Source organism: Mesoplodon densirostris, chromosome 4 (assembly GCF_025265405.1).
Source record: "Mesoplodon densirostris isolate mMesDen1 chromosome 4, mMesDen1 primary haplotype, whole genome shotgun sequence".
NCBI classification, from domain to species: Eukaryota; Metazoa; Chordata; class Mammalia; order Artiodactyla; family Ziphiidae; genus Mesoplodon; species Mesoplodon densirostris.
Window position 1 is genome coordinate 43496562 of NC_082664.1, and position 16369 is coordinate 43512930.

The following is a 16369-nucleotide window of genomic DNA, read 5'->3' on the forward strand; positions in this document are numbered from 1 at the left end:
TAAGAAGAACCTGCTGTATAAAAAATAATAAAATTCAAAGAAAAATAAGGTGGTGTTGATAGAACGTATCAGCTGTGCTTTGTTCATCTATTTCTACACAATGCAAAAATAAGGTTTAGCCCCACAACTGAACATACTGCTTGTTTCTTATACGATGGATTCAGGGTTGCCATAATGCTATGCTTCACTGACCCTATAGAAAATATAGAATAAAGAGTCTCATTGGTTGGGAATAATTAGGGTGAACAGCCTATACTTCTAAAAATAATTCGGGTTACAGAGAAGTTTACCTTAGAAACAAATTCCTTCCAAGTCAGTGGGAAACACAACTCGCAGGGAAGCTAGAGTTAAAATGCCTAATGCCCTTACATGGAAATGACACTAGCACATTTTCACCTTCTGGTGTCTCTAACAGCAATCTGTTCACCTAAAACACACTTTCCAGGAAGCATTTTAATGAGTCTTGGGATGAGCAGCTGAATACCAACAGCCAAAATGCATTTATACATTGTCATTTTTTAATGTAGCTGCTAGCTTCCAGGTACCAAGGAAACCATAACCTAAAAAGCCAACAAACTTCACATTCTGTCATCAGCTGTCAGTTTTTTATCTCTGTGGAGGGGTAGCAATTAGGAGAGGCCGTGAGGGGGCTACTAGGGTGCTGGTAAGGTTCCGTTTCTTGACCTGGGCACTAGTTATACAGATGTGTTCAATTTGTGAAAAGTCATCAAGCTGTACCTTTATGGTGAGTGAACCTGTCTTTCATGTATTACACTGTAATAAGTTTACTCAAGAAAACCCCAAACACAAAAACCTTGGACTAGATGATATCCCTGTGGAATGAAAATGAAGGATAACTGGCCCAGTGGGAACCTGGGGATACGTGTGGTCGTGAGACAGGAAGGGAGGAGTCAGTGGAGAAGGGAAGAGCAGGAGAAGGAGAAGTGCAGACTAGACACTTCGGGATGAGGAGGCCCAGGAGGACCAGAGGGTGCAAAGTTGAGCCCCGACCTAAGCTCCCAGATCTTCCATACTTACTTATCGATACTGGATTTTGTGTCAGCAATCTTATTTAGGCTGGATATCTTGAATCCATATGCATTGCCTCTTTGGCCTTTATTCATGTAATTTCCAAATGCCAAAACCACTTCCAGCAACTGCTTCAGGGAACTGCTCCTAAACACCTCTTCTGAACCAGAACGAATTGCTTCAAAACAAAATACATAAAACTATTACAAGACTTTTCAATGATACCCATCCTAAATCCACACACCTGATAACAGATACTTAAGATGTAAGATGGGGCTGTTAGACTACCAGGGAGCACTTTCCAAACACCTTTACCAGAAGCCAAGAGCAAGGGGGCAAGGAGAGCCAGCTCAAATTGTTCAAGAGACCCAGAGACAGGTGCACAACCCTAGCCTTTCTCAGTCTTGTTCTTGGCTGACTCACCGACCATAAGCAGTTAGGAATACATAGAGCAGCTATTGCATTTTCCACATTCCTTTGCAAACACTTTCTTGCCCGGTGTGAGTCAGATCACAGGACAATTGATCAATTCCACTGATAGAAAAACTGGGCAAAAACGTGTGACATGCCACAGCTAGCAGGTGTCATCAGGACCCCAAAGTCATCCTGCACTCTGTGGCTGTGCTCCTCAGTTGCCCACATTTCAAACACCTACAAATTTAACAGCCTCAAAATCAAACCATATATCAGCCTCAAATCTTCCCTCAGAAAAATCCAGTAAGGCCCCATTACGAGAAAGCTAACTGTAGGTTTAATGCCAGTAGCGATCAAATAAATTCCTCACCAACACCCAGATAGCAAAAGCCCAGTTCTGCAGAGGAGTCCAGGGAGTGTGCTATGAGTTCCAGAACCCAGGCTAGGCCATTAAGCCAAGGACAGACCTTAAGTGATTATCTGCCAGCATTCCAACAGATTTCAAGCAAAAAAAAAAAATCACCAAAGGGATCCAGTTTACTATATGCACTACTTGCACTCCGCTTGTAAATGGGCACTTGAGATGAACATCATTGCCAGTCTGGGCAGCTTGACTTTACCTTCTACTTTGGGTTTCACTTCTGCCACACGCTCTGCAAACTTCTTTTTGAAGTACAGCGACTGCAGTCTTTGCTGATAATGATTAATTCTGTAAGAGCAAGCATCAACTAATGAACATGTACTTAATACACCTATGTTCACTCAATGAATATGGAGGTGATGGTACCTTAGAGCACTCCCACCCCAACACACACACACACACACACACACACACAGAGTTCCTCTCCTGGACAGGAGCACAGGGCCTGAGGCCAACTGCGCCTGGACAGCCCATTTCCCAGTGCCCTACAGGGAGTGTTCGGGCAAGTGCAGCAGGGCCTCAGCTCCAATCAGCTTATGCAATTGCTAAAAGAAAGTGAGAACTAACTGCCGTTGACTAAAGCCCCCTTCACTTCCTCAGAGTCCTAGTAGCTCTTGAGAACAGAAAAGCGATAAAAAGGAATGAGAATGTAAAGACTCCCCGCTTCTGCTGCAAATGAGGGGCAGTTGCCTGCGCTCCTGCCATGGTGCTTCACTCGCCACAAAGTGTGCCTTGCAGAACTGTAGGGTAAAACTTGTCTCCGGCATTCTCTCCTCACACCATCCTCTCCCCACTCACATCCCCAAACCTTCCTCTTTCTTCACAGTTAGGTCCCTAGCTGCACCCCTCAGGGCTGGAAAGCTCTGCCTTCCAGGATAGCGACTAGCGACTAGAGATAACAGGGAAGTGGCCTGTGATCACCACCAAGACAGGCTGCTTGGTGTTTCTGAGCGGGTGAGGGTGGGCAAACCTGCCCAGGCCTTCTGAAATCGCTGCCTAACCTGCTCTCTGGTGGAAACTTCAGCCCAGTAGGACTAGCAATCAGCCCTCATCCAAAACTATACCATAAAATCAGACAGATGCAGGCTAGGTTCTGCTCTTACTAGGTGACCTTGGGCAGGAACCTTAACTCCTCCAGTTGCTGGCAGAGAATACCTCCCTGCCTGACAGCCCTCCTGGCAGGGCTGATAGCAGGATTAAGATGCACGCAAAGATCTAGATAGTTACTAAGGGGCAGTTATTGCAGGTGGCCATGTATTTGTCCACACAAAGGGTTGCTGGGCACACGTGTCAAAATTTCAAAGCCATCCTTTGTTCTACAGTAGTATACAAAAATGGCAAGTTGAGGTGAAACAACAAAAGTAAGTCCAGATATGGCAGAACTGCAGAGTGGCATGTTCACCTTGGCCACCATGTAGGCCACTGGCACTCAGGGGAGGAGCTCTGCCCGGGGGTTGACTGAGGGTTTCAGGATCACTGGTCCTTGTCTAATGCAGAATCAATTCGCTAGGCCTGGGATGGCAAAGCAACTCAGCTCACAGGCCAAACTCAATTATGGAGCAGCAGCTGCTGCGGGGCTTTCTGGAGAAGGGTTGAGAAAGCTTGCCAAGGTTCCATGGGAAGAGTGCCACGATCGATTAGTGATGTCTGCGTGTGTCATGATTTGACATCCAGACCCTGGCTATTTAGTTATGTGGGCTCTACGTTGAGCCTCTGAGTCTGCCCATTTTTTTCTATTTTACAACAACCTTGAGATGTTGAGGTATAAGGAGGAGTGGGCTAGAATCCCAAGGGATCAAAGTGCTGAGGAGAATGACACTGACTAGAACCCAGAAAAGTTATGACTTGATTAGGTCAAAGTACATGAGCCAAAGAGGCCCAGAAATAGAGAGAACTGTGAAGAAACTCAGACCCTGGCTCACCCATGGGCAAGAACTCACATAAACAAAACAATCAAGTTCCACACAACTCAGACTAGAGGAGATTTGGGGATTCAAAAAGGCTTCAAGTTAAGGCAGATTAACTGGCCCAGATAATTCAACAGGAATCAAAAGATTCACTTCCTTAGAAAGGCCAGGGGCATCTTTGCTTTTTAAACATTTTCAAACTCACCTGCTCATCTCGAAAAGGAATCTATCAGCCTTGGCCATCCGATCCAGTTCATGTTTATGTTCCTCCAACAGATCAATGTCACTTTTTTCAGGAACAAATTTCAAGAGCTAAAAAGTACATGCAAATATTAAAACTGAGGTTTATAATTTAAATTCTTGCCCTAATTTTTCACGCTTTCAGTTCAATTTGTCCCAAGATGAAATTTTAACTTTTAATTTATAAGCTCTCCTCGCAGGTGGCTGTTCAGCTACAATGAAGTGATTAAATCTTTCCATTTAGGTGGGCCAAAAGGTACAAACTTCCAGTTACAAGATAAATCGGTAACGGGGATGTAGTGTACAACATCATGGTTATAATTAACGCTGCTGCTTGATATATATGAAAGTTATTAAGACAGTAAATCCTAAGAGTTCCCATCAGAAAGGAAAAAAAAGGTTGCTTTGTTTTTTTGCCTTTAAAAAACTTTTATCTATATGAGATGATGGATGCTAACTAAACTTCTTGTGGAAATCATTTCACATTTGTAAGTCAAACCATTCTGCCACACACCTTAAATCTATAGTGATGTATGCCAATTATATTTCAATAAAATGGGAAAAAACCCTTTCTATTTTTACTTGAAAGTAGTTAAACTGGTGTAAGGTTCATTTCTGGTAACTATGTGTTCTATAGTGCCCCTCAAATCAGAATTGGGAAGTTCTTTACTAAGACCCACTTTACATAGTCCATTAGAGGGGCCTTGGAGATTCAACCTTCTCATGAGAAGATACTACAACTACAGAGAGATTAGGTCACTCACCCAGGATTATAAAGCAAGTGTGTGTGATCTTCAGAAATAGACCCTAGGTCTCGACTTCCAGCTCTGTTTTTTTCCTATTACATCATTTCCTATTACATCATTACATCCTATTACATCATTTCATCATGCTGAAGTGAGTAATTTTATGTGTATTTTCTAATCAATTTGCTTATTTCTTTGGCTTATCTAATTCCATCTCATTTTTTGCTCCATGTAGAGTTAGGTGAGAGGAACACAATGGGATGTGAAGTTTTTGATTCCATATTTTATTTTGGACGAAGAAATGAGCATGGAATGTGGAAGAGATAGCAATAATATTTAAAGTAGAAAAAGCACTTCTGTATGTGTCTAATTTTCTTTAAAGGCACAAACGTGTATGTGTATGCCCAGGGCTGTGTTTGTGTGCTATTTTCTAGATCAAATATTCTTGGACTTTAAAAAAAAAAATTACACTGAGCGTCTGGACCCTGAGATCCTCCCCATAAACTTGATGCTGGCATTGGGTGGTCCATTTAGCAGGTTTTCAAATGTTCGTTGGATTTAATTGAGGGATCTCAGAAAAGGCAGTCAGTCTGGGTACCACCAGCAGAGAAAGAGAATTGGAACTACAGGGAAGGAGATGAATGGTTTGAGGTTGGAAATATATTCCAGGCAGAGTGCTTATCATGCTGGGTTCTGGAAGGGGCAGTGCAGCACTTACACAGGAGGAAGAGCGGCCACCACAGCAGTGGGGGAGGGCAGCAGTGGGCAAGGTCAGAGAGGAGCAAGGGCCTTGCAAAAAATTCAGTCTTTATTTTGAGGGCATGGGATGTAACTCAAAACCTCAAGCAGGGGAATGAGTTTTCACTTTAAAAAGAACACTCTGCCTGCAGAATGGAGAAAGAATTAGAAAGGATCAAAAGTACTGGGGGTTGTGATTAGATTGTTGATGCAGTAATCCAGGTGAGAGACGGTGGCGGCCTGGAATGGGTAGTGGACAGGTTCTAGGGCTATTTATGGGGTTTGAACTGGCCTGATTCGTCGACTGTGGTAGATGAGGGTCAAAAGGATGAGGCCCAGGCTTCCGGCTTGGGCAATGATGTACACAGAGTGTAACAGGGAACCCAGGAGGAGAAGGTTGGAGGAAGGTGGGTGAGGAGACGGTGAATTTAGTGTTTGAAATACTGGCAAGAGAACCAAGTCGTGATTTCTAGTAGGCAGGTGGACAAATGGGTCTGAAATCCCAAAGAAATCTGGAAGACAAAGCTTTGGTGTGGGTTACAACATGCATGGATGTGAGTAAGGTAACCAGGGGGTCCATCAAGAGAAAAAAGCAGGGCTGGAGAGAAGCTGGCATTGATGGGATGAGAACAAGAAGAGGAACCTTCCTAGAAGGCAGTGGAGGGGCCTACGTGGAATCACAGGGCCAAGGGAAGAGGTGTTTCACCATGGGGCCAGTGGCTATGGGTGTCACACACCACCAATACGTCAAGGAAGATAAGGACTGCAAAGTACTCCCTGGCTTTGTCCACAAGAAAGTTCATATCCTTAGTGAGAACAGCTTAAGGGAGGTGAGGAGGATGGACAGTGAGGTGAGGAAGAGTGAACAAGCTTTCAAGAACTGGCTGTGTCAAAAAAGAGAGAGGACAGTAGCAGATGGGGACGTGCGGTCTTAAGAGGTGTGTGTGGGAAGGGCTGGGACCTGAACAAGTTACATGTTGAGAGGGCAAGGCGGAAGACCTTGAGGAGAGGGGCAGGGCCCTCTGGGCGAGGTCCCTGAGCAGAAGGAAAGGATGGGCCAGAGCAGAAGCCAGGGACACCCCTCTCTCCTAATGGGGTGGAAGATGGAAAGATGGAAGCAGATGCCAGGGAATTCACAGGTCTGGTGGCCTGAGAGCTTCTAGGCATGGATGTTCCCACGTTCAAACGGTAACATTGGACAAGTGTCTTCTTGTTCTTCCTCAGGGCTGGAGGGAAGGTAGTAGGGCAAGGGAAGGAAGGAGGAAGAGAGAGGACAAGGCTTATTTTTCCCCTGAGTTTGGACTTTTTCCTTCTGGACAAGGAAATTCAGTTCTAGTTTCAGGGGTCCCCCCATACCTGCCCCGCTGAGCCTACAGGCCCCTGTTCAGGATAACACAGACACCATCTTTCTCTTGTTACTCACAAGAGCACAGTGAGAGGCACAGGCTAAAGGCTCAGGCCGTTTCAAGTCAGAGTCAAGAACAGACTGTGTTTGGACAGTTTTGAGAGGAATGAAGAGCCAGACAGACACCTGGAGATAAGGAGAAAGGTGTGCATCCCAAGAAAGAGGAGTGTATGGATCTCATCTGAGATCTGATCTCAGTGGCTAAAAGCAGCAGGAGAGGAGGGGTGGAATGTGGCTCAAATGCAGATCATAACAAGTAGTAAAGGACGCTGTGTGAAGGCAAAGGAAGCAGAGGAAGGGGGGTAGAATAAGGAGGAAAAGAAAGAGCCTGGGAGGGCTTCCCTGGTGGCACAGTGGTTGAGAGTCTGCCTGCCGATGCAGGGAACACGGGTTCATGCGCCGGTCCGGGAAGATCCCACATGCCGCGGAGCGGCTGGGCCTGTGAGCCATGGCCGCTGAGCCTGCACGTCCGGAGCCTGTGCTCCGCAACGGGAGAGGCCACAACAGTGAGAGGCCCACATACAGCAAAAAAAAAAAAAAAAAAAGAAGAAAGAAAGGAAAGAGCCTGGGAGATGAGCAGAGAGCAAGACACCCACAACTATCAGCAGAGGCCAGGTCAAAAGTATCCACTTGGCCAGATTCTGCTTCAGTAGACTGATTTTCTTACTTGTATTTATTTGAAGTACGTTCTATTTGCACTACAAGCCCTTTTGGCAAGATTCTGAAATCCCTTCCCTCAAGGAGGAATTTTGCTGGTTGCAATTTCACAGTAAACAGATCTTGTGGAATTTTAAGCATATGACCTTATCGATAGAGGCTGAAGACCTAAGGACTAAAGCAGCTTTCTGCTTGGTTCTTCACACTGGGTGAAGCAATATCTGATGCAGGCATTTGGAGCACAGGGTCACCTGGGGGCCAGGGAGGGACACAGGGCAGCTGGGCTCCATTCTCTTGGGGCAGAGGCTCTATTCTGCCTGGTGTTCCGCGAGGGAGGGAAGAGTGGGCAGAGGAGCTAAAAGTGCTCGAGAAAAGGAAAACGTTTAAACTATTTATACACAGAGCATCGAACGGACCTGGAAACATAGTCATTAGCTATTTGGGGAACTAAATCAAAACTTAAAAGGACAGCAAGAAAAGTTTCTCCACTGCTAAGTGTGACGGTTTTCACCCAGGATGACTGCAGCTGCAGAGGTTTCAGGGAGGGGCGGGTGCATGGAGGTGTGGTGATACCACACACATCATTCCTCCCTGCCTGGTATCTGAGGCCTTCTGGGAAATCAGTGAGAAGCGTGGAAAATGCACACGCATACAGGCACTCCACTGGAAATATCCATTTCCTCTTCTCCTGGGAGCTGAGCCTGCCTACAGGTGATACCTCAAGTTCAGCCTGAAATCATGATCACCTGTGTCCACTGTTGACCTTAAGTGGCCCTGGCTCTAACAAATGGAGGCCTCTTGACCAAAATCTCTCAAAATAGGATTCTGTTGCAGGGACAAGGAGACCGAACAGGCTTAGAGCATTCAGAGACTGTCCCCACAATGCACAGAAAAATTTAGGGCTAGACTGAGAGATAGGTAACAATCCCTGGGGCATCTGCTAGTACGGTATCATCAACAGTATCATTTGGGAAATAACTGAACCAAGCTGCTGACAACACACAACACAGCTGGAGTGGCTGCATGGAGCATGTTACGGAAACACTGCATGACGAGAGGTTAGGACACGACATCCAACTTGTTGCCTGGACATAAAAAATACAAATTATCTTCAAATACCACGGACAAGGATGTATACTGATTGTGCATAAATCTACGCCATACTTACTATCCCCAGCATTTGAATTTCCTGCCATTTACAATGCAAGAAGAGTGCTATACAACTTACGGAGACAAGGCCCAGCCCCAAGAAGTTTACATCCCACCTTACGACACATATGAGTGTTTTGATGAAGATGACAGCGCTAGGGGGTTAACAGTGGCTTCTGTGGCTGTGGGAACAGTAAGCCAAGACCAAGACGCAAATTGTGTCAGGGATTAAGCGATGACTCAGTTCATGCAGTGCAGCCTGTGACCTCACAGTGCTGGGATTCTCAATATTCCAGTGAAACAGACATTTTCTACTAAAGCTAGTAGATTTCTATAACCTGCTAAGGAGTAACAACTTGATGGCAGGCAGCATGAGAGACAGATTCCAGCATCGAGGGTCCCAGGCATTTGACGAATCTGGACCATCCTTCTCACCCATCATTTTGGAAACAAGGGAAGAATCAAGTCCTAGAGGCTTCTGACAGAGCTGTGTGGAACCTTGGTTCAACCTCCTCAATTCAGAGATGAGGAAATCATGTACCAGTAACAACCAGACTTCTTTCCTCAGTACCCCCTCCCTGCTGAGAGTCCGGTGTCGCCTGTGCCCTGAGCGTTGCCCGGCAGCTCACCTGTTCCAACATGTCCTTGGGCAGATCCTCCTGCTCATCCATGGTTAGAATTGCCCGTTTGATTTCATCGTTGGATAATTTCAACCTGGAGAAAGAATATTTTACTTGTTGTTAACGATATTGGCTTGAGCCGTAAACATTTAATACAAGGTAACTCATTTTGCTATCCCAGCTTCAAGTGCCGTTTTTCTCCAAATCTCTCAGTGAAAGCTTATTTCCTGACAATGTTGCCCCTAAAAACAGTATTTTGAAACGGCTTTAACATTCTTTCAGGGCTTTCTAATGCTCTGCTGACACAGAGAACAAAGCTGTTATGTTCTACCATTTAGTTTCCTTAAACAAGGGATTGGAAGATGAGAAATAGGGAAAACACCCACACATACCTGTTTTCTTTAATATATAGTATCCACAAATTGAAGGTGAAAGGGGAAAACTAACTTTTTAACTTATGTTAAAAAGTTTAAAGTGTTTAAAGTCCGCTCTCATATTAAAAATGGATTTTGAGAAGGTTAGCAGGATCTATGTTATTGTTAAAAAAACTGAATAGTTGATATACAAAATAAAATGTATAGCTGAGGAGTTTTCATATGTATTATTTCATTTAGCATTCAAATTAACTGTGATGATTTTTTTTTAATTGAGGGAGAAACTGAGGCTCAGAATGGCTAAGTGATTTGCCCAAGGTCAAACATATACAAAGGGGCAGTATCTAACACAAACCCAAGACACTTGATTGCTAATCCCAAATTCTTTTTACAAATAATGCTTATCTAGTTAATATCTCATAGGGAAGGATTTAAGCAAAAACCCAAATCTGTGTTCTGTTTTTCTGTCTACCACTAATTCATATGATTTACTAATTTATATTAAGGATTTATGTCTTGATTCTGGCAGGACAACAAAGTACTGACTGTGAAAAGAGTTGAAATTAAAACATACTTATAAAAATATGTTTTTATTACATACAACCAAGTCAACCAGGGCAAAAAATCTTAATCAGATTATTAGCTGTAACAATAGGGTCATTCTTTTGTTCTACTTGTAAGCATCAGACCCAGACTTCTTTAAAAAATCTTACTTCCTTATAAGCTACCACTAACGTGTTAGTACAATTATTCGATCTGTTCTTCGAGTTATGATCTTCAAGAAGAATGACATTCAGGACTGGGAATAAAGACATGAACACACAAATATAGAGCAAGGCATATAGCCTTCATGTGTAACGTTTGAAGGAAGGGACTTTGGCATCAGACAGGCTGTGCCTGGCTCTGACACTTCTTGGTCAGTGTCCGAAAACTTGGAAAAATTTTTTTCTTCAGCCTCAGTTTCTTCATCTATAAAACAGAGATAATGATAACCTATGTAAAAAAAAAAGGATTTTTTGTATGTGTATAAAGTGAAATAATGCATGAGACATGTTTAGCATAGTGTCTGGCCATAGAAAGGGCTCAATAAACTATAGGTATACTCTGCAAGGCAGACTTTTCCACCCAGAAAAAAAAAAAAGCAGCAGTACTTATGTAACATTAATATTCAAGGGCAGCTATTTGATAAATAAACAGCGCTTAGTAGGGTTATCATGAAACTTCCCAAAGTGCTCTCATACCCATTGTTTCATCAGAGTTTCCTCTCTGTATAGAGCACCCATTAGACCTGGGAGAATTAAAAAATAATTAGAAGACATGGTGCTTATTTTAAAGGTGGTTATAATGTTTGAGAGAATCTAATGATAAGCTGAAACACTCCACACAAGGGTACATGAAGCATACATGGTCAGCTGTGCTCTCCCAGGTAAACGAGAGGGTTGGATGAGTGCAGGGGTGGCTATAAAGCCCACGAAGGAGGAAAGAACCCACTCTGGACACCTCTGGCTTGTCCTATTTCTCCAGATTTTGACACGATCTTGTTAAAACCATCCATCCTGCTGTTGAAACTGAATGTTGTTTCATGTACCAATAAGTAGGCCAGGGAAGGAACAAATTTGGGAATCCTATTGTACAAATATCATTCTCTTCTATTTCATGCATTCAAACCCAAATAGAGCACCTAGGCAACATGCCAAAGTGTCCATGTTCTAGAATAAGACCCATTCTCTTCCCTAGTCCAAGTTGTAGCACCATAATAACTCCTGGGCTGTGGACAGCGACTCTGGATCTGGGCAGACGTCCCTAGATTGAGTTAGTCATTATGGAGTCATTTCCCATGAATATGTTCACTAGAACATCATAATGGAAAACTCCCAAACTTAAATGGAACAATTTAGCCAAGTTGGCATGAGTAAAACATATGACGGGAAAAACTGTATCTCGGCATCAAGGTCTCTACCATATGGGCCCTGGGTAGCCCTAGATTCCAGGACACTAAAGGCTCTTGAGTCAAGTAAGGGCAAACACCATGGTGTAGCCATGCAAGGCCAAAGAAGTGGTACATTAAGTAAGGTTGAAACTGCCACTGATGAAAACCAGCTGGCTGTGGAAATGTCTAGTTACCACGAGAAAAGCTCCACTTATTTAAACAAAAAAAAAAAGATTAGTTCTGTGTCCCTTTCACACGGAGTTGAAGAAACCACTTTATGGTGTCTTTCTGCTGAGTCCTTCTGTTTTGCATTTAAGAGAAAAGGAGTTGAACATCAGAGTGAGAACAATACTTGAAGTATCAGATTTGCATTTCATTAGCTCCCCATATGGAGTGCAGAACTTCTTGCTTTTGAAATTGTATATATTTATGCTGCTCAATCCCCAGAGGCTGTCTGGACCAAACACTAGCTCTAATTCATAACAATTTTGGTTTCTCTTCATGTGGCCCACAAAGAGACTTGAGACTTTAATGGCTAGTACTTAAGAAAATCTACCTGTCAACATCCCGCCTTGCACGTGGTCTGTGGGAGCAGACAAAAAAGCTGTACCTTTGGGGAAAGAGGAGAAGGGTACACGGCCCTCTGGGAGGCTTCTATAGGTTGCCAAAGAGTTCTTAGTGTCGTCTGTCATCCACAGATTGAGTCGCTAATCTCTGTAATTTAAGGACCCTACCAATCCTAACCTTTTAATTGCTTTTAAAGCTTGGCGGTGTTCTGGTGTGCAGGAGGGTGGCAACTTGTGAGACATCCACTTCGACTTTCTTTGCAAGGCAGGAAACGAACCAGCCATTTAAAACCAGTATTTAACTCCACCTTGCTCTGCTCAGGTATTTCAAAAATTTGCCCAGAGAACTGGAACATCCAGGCATAATTAAACTAAGTTAAGGATGGATGGCTAGATCAGCTTTAGCTCGGCTTCAGTGGATGTAAGCCAAATCCCTCTCCTTTAAAGTAGCCTTTTGTGGTTTACTACACCCCGGCTGTCATGTTAAGTGAGCATCTGGAAAAAAAGAATGGCAGAACACTTCATAAAAGTGTATTTTAGGTGGGTTCATTTTGCAATATAAGCCAGCTTCCAAGTTTCTTTCTTTCTTTTTTCTTTTCTTTTTTTTTTTTTTAACAGAAGGGAGAGGTCTGTTTTGGGGAATAAAGCAGAGTGAATCTTAAGTTGCCCCGTGTCGCCTACATACACACAGCAGAGAAGTTGTTGCTGGCTCTTCCAGGGGCCTGACGAACGGGTCTCATTCTCGGGTACATCGTGTCCATTCTACTCACTTCTCGAGTCTGTAAAAGGCAGGGTCCCTGGTGGCTTGGAGCGTCACACCTTCCAGACAGCCTCTTTCTGGGCGCTGTGAGGGACGCTGGCCTCTCATGCTGTGAGCACATGAAAAGGGCCTGTACTTCCTCCCCTGCTCAGCCCCTGGGATGAGAAGGCCTTTCCTTCCGGCCGCCTTCTCAGCTCCAGGCAAGGCTGTGGCAGGTGCCCCTGGCCAAAGAGTCCGTGAACTTTCGCGGTATGGGGGTAAGAAAGAGCTTTTAAAGATAACCAAGCGCTGCAGACACGTGTGCATCACAATACTGCCCGTGGAACATGCCACGGGCTTTCACCGGGGTGGAATCTGGTGTAATGACTGCGTGGCTGGTAATTAAATTCCTAGTCAGCAAGGTAAGACACAGAGAGGGTCACCAGTCTTTGGGAATGAAATAAGCAGAAAAGAAGAAAGACACTAAGTGTGGAAAGGTAGGAAGTCTTGACTTCACCTTGGAAACATTCCTACTCATTGTCCCCAGGCAGAAAATCAGTCTCCAAATGCTAGTGACAGGTTTTGTCTCTCTCCAGTCTGTCCCTCATCAGGTCTGAGCTGGGCAATAGAAAGAGCTCCCTATCTGAGAGTAGCCTGTGCCTCCAGCTCTGACCCCTCCAGCCTATCCTGCAAACCCGTCAGAGATCAAACTCAAAACCTTATTAAGACAGTGCTGTTCTCTGGAACAAACGGCACCAATTCCGGATCCCCCAGGTACACAAATGGGCCGTTAACTGAGCAGCTGCCACGTACAGGCACTCTGTCAGTGTTTCTCACACGCTGGGTCTCATTCTTACAAGCCCACTGCTTCCATTACCTCCATTTTATAAACTGACCCTGGGCTGACTCGGGCCCTGACAAAGGCACCAGGCCTGGATCTCAGGCCCTCCTGCCTGGTCTCATTTAATCCAAGTGATAATCGTCTGCTGCAATTGCAGGGCTCTCTCTATAGCCCGGCCTGTACCCCCTCCGGAGCCTTTGCTCCTGCTGCACCCTTGGAACTGGCTCTGCTCCCCTGCCTGTGTAACTGTCGATGGCCCTCGAGGCCCACTTTCTCAGGGAAACCCTGCTGCTGCCCCCTCGCCCCCACCTTGGCTGGGCTCCCCATCTCCCATCCAGACCAGTCTAAGGCCTGAATTGTTCACAGGTCATCTTGCCTGTGTCACTGTTCTCCAATTAGCCATGCACGGCCAAAGGCAACAGTGCTACCTTAAGTCTTGGCACATCCTATGGCACCCAGCACAGTGCCAGGCAAATAAACACTCCAAAGCGATAACTCTAAGCAAAAAGTATCAAAGCAAAGTATCACAGCTCTCCCCTCCTTTAAGCCCCTGGCTCCTTTTGTGTGTACTCATGCATTGCCAACGAAAAGGGGAGAGTGAAAGCAAGGTAAACCAACCGCTGACTGGTTAAACAACTAAATAAAAACAAATTAGTTCTGCTTAATTTCTTTTACCTTTAGCCCTGTGCTTTCCTGATGAGAGAGTAAAACCACTGACCACTGAGCAGACAAGCATGTGGTACTGAATCCTCTGTGGCAGAGAAGGTTTTAGACCCTGATCAATAAGGCCCAATTACCATAAGGTTAACTGCATCTCAAAATCACCTTGTTATGCATAATACATTTTTAAATTATGCTCATTGTAATACTTATCCATTAAATTGGATATCAATAGATAATTTAACAGATATGAGGCAAATTCTTAAAATTATCTTCTAGAGAGTTCAGACACATTCACATTCTAAGTCACCTTAGCCTTTGACACTTTTGATGTAATGAGGGAATGATATACCACAATATGAAACAATTCCTCCAATAATGGGATGGGAAATTTGCCAGGAGGAGTTGTAACCTTATCTATAACTAGTGTAATTACCCTCAGTGGCATCTTGTACTGAGAATAATCTGTCTGTGAGAAACTGGGTCACAGCTAGAGCACTTAAATTACTATAGCAATTCAGAGTGATAGCTCCCTTTGCCAAGCTGTTTTTAAAGTGCTCCCCTAGACTGCAAAAGTGCAAAATAGAGGGGGAAATTCTAGGGTTTTAAAAGAAAAACTTTGCCCAATTTTTCATTTAATTTTGCTATTAAGTAAAAACATTATTTGTAAAAAGAAGTTTTAACAAAACAAATTGTATAGACCGTAGGAAAAAAAATGTAGCCCTTCAAAACTATTTTCAGTGGTGTCTTCCTGAACAAAAGTGGGGATAAACACAGGGCCTGGCCACTTACACAGCTTCCAGCCAGAGGCAGAAATTAAATGCTAACAGGATGGTTCATGTTATCTTACTAAGTTGTATTAAAATTCAAGGGTCTTACCAAACTTCAATTTCTCTTCCACTAAAAGAAACATTTGCTCCATAAAGTAATATATGTCTGGCTATCAATCAAACTTCTATGCTGCAAACCAAGCAGCAGTGCTGTGTGTTAAAAGAAACTTACCCTAAGACCATGTGAAAAATAAGAACTACTACAACTACTACTTTCCGTCTTTACTCTCCCTGAAAGTCACCTTATGCCAGCCTCAAAACATATATAACACTCTTTCCAGACTGTAACCAATGTGACTTATACATAATGCCTCAAAGTTCAGGGTTCTTTATATTTTCCTTCCCTTCATCAGCACTAGGTATCTCTGCCTAATGTGAAAGTCCCTTTTAGAGAAAGAAGAAACTAGATTCAGAAAAACTACTTGAAATGCCCAGGACGACCTGACACATTGCCTGAAGCTATAATCAGATTCCAGGTTCCCGAATTTCCTTTTTTCTTTTCAAGCTTCAAGGCCATGATGGTTCACTAATTATGAGAAATACTTCTGAAAGGGCTGAACTGGATGAATTAGCATTTCACTGAGGTTTGAGTTTTACATATTTTTTTTAGTCATAAAAATGTTCACAAAGAGCATGAAATAATATAATCTTGAAGTATAAAAAGGTGACTTCAGAAAGCAAAATGAAACTAAGAGCCTTGATGCCTTCACTGTGGATGCTGATTCTGTGACAGTGTTACTTCAATGGCTAAAGAATCTCTAAAGCCGAGAGGTATAAATAACAGTAAAGTACATTTTATAGGCTCTCTGGAAAAACAAAACAAAACATTGATTTGAGATGTTCTGCTCTTTAAGATTTAGGAGTCTGTGGAAATTAAACTGCAAGAAAGTAGGCATCCAGCTGTGACATATTCCGCGAGGGAAAGGAGGCACTAATGGTCCTCTTCACGTCAGACAGAAGAAACTCAGAGAACTGACCCTCAGCAGAGTCCAGGTAAAAGGAGGAGTCCAAACATGTGGTTTGGAGCCACATGATAGAAAAGCTGGTCCTGATAGCCTCATCCATCAGAGGGCAGACAGCAGAAGCAAGAAGAACTACAATTC

General features: G+C 43.8%; 1 protein-coding gene across 1 annotated transcript in view; it reads right to left on the minus strand.

The window, feature by feature from the left end:
- DAAM1 (dishevelled associated activator of morphogenesis 1) overlaps positions 1 to 16369 on the minus strand; it is a 179131-nt gene that overhangs the window by 22077 nt on the left and 140685 nt on the right. Inside the window, exons 17-20 of the mRNA XM_060096127.1 lie at positions 9336 to 9420; positions 3977 to 4083; positions 2064 to 2152; positions 1039 to 1207 (exon numbers count right to left, since the gene is read on the minus strand). Coding sequence (XP_059952110.1) covers positions 1039 to 1207; positions 2064 to 2152; positions 3977 to 4083; positions 9336 to 9420 — 450 coding nt within the window. The remainder of the gene's footprint in view (positions 1 to 1038; positions 1208 to 2063; positions 2153 to 3976; positions 4084 to 9335; positions 9421 to 16369) is intronic.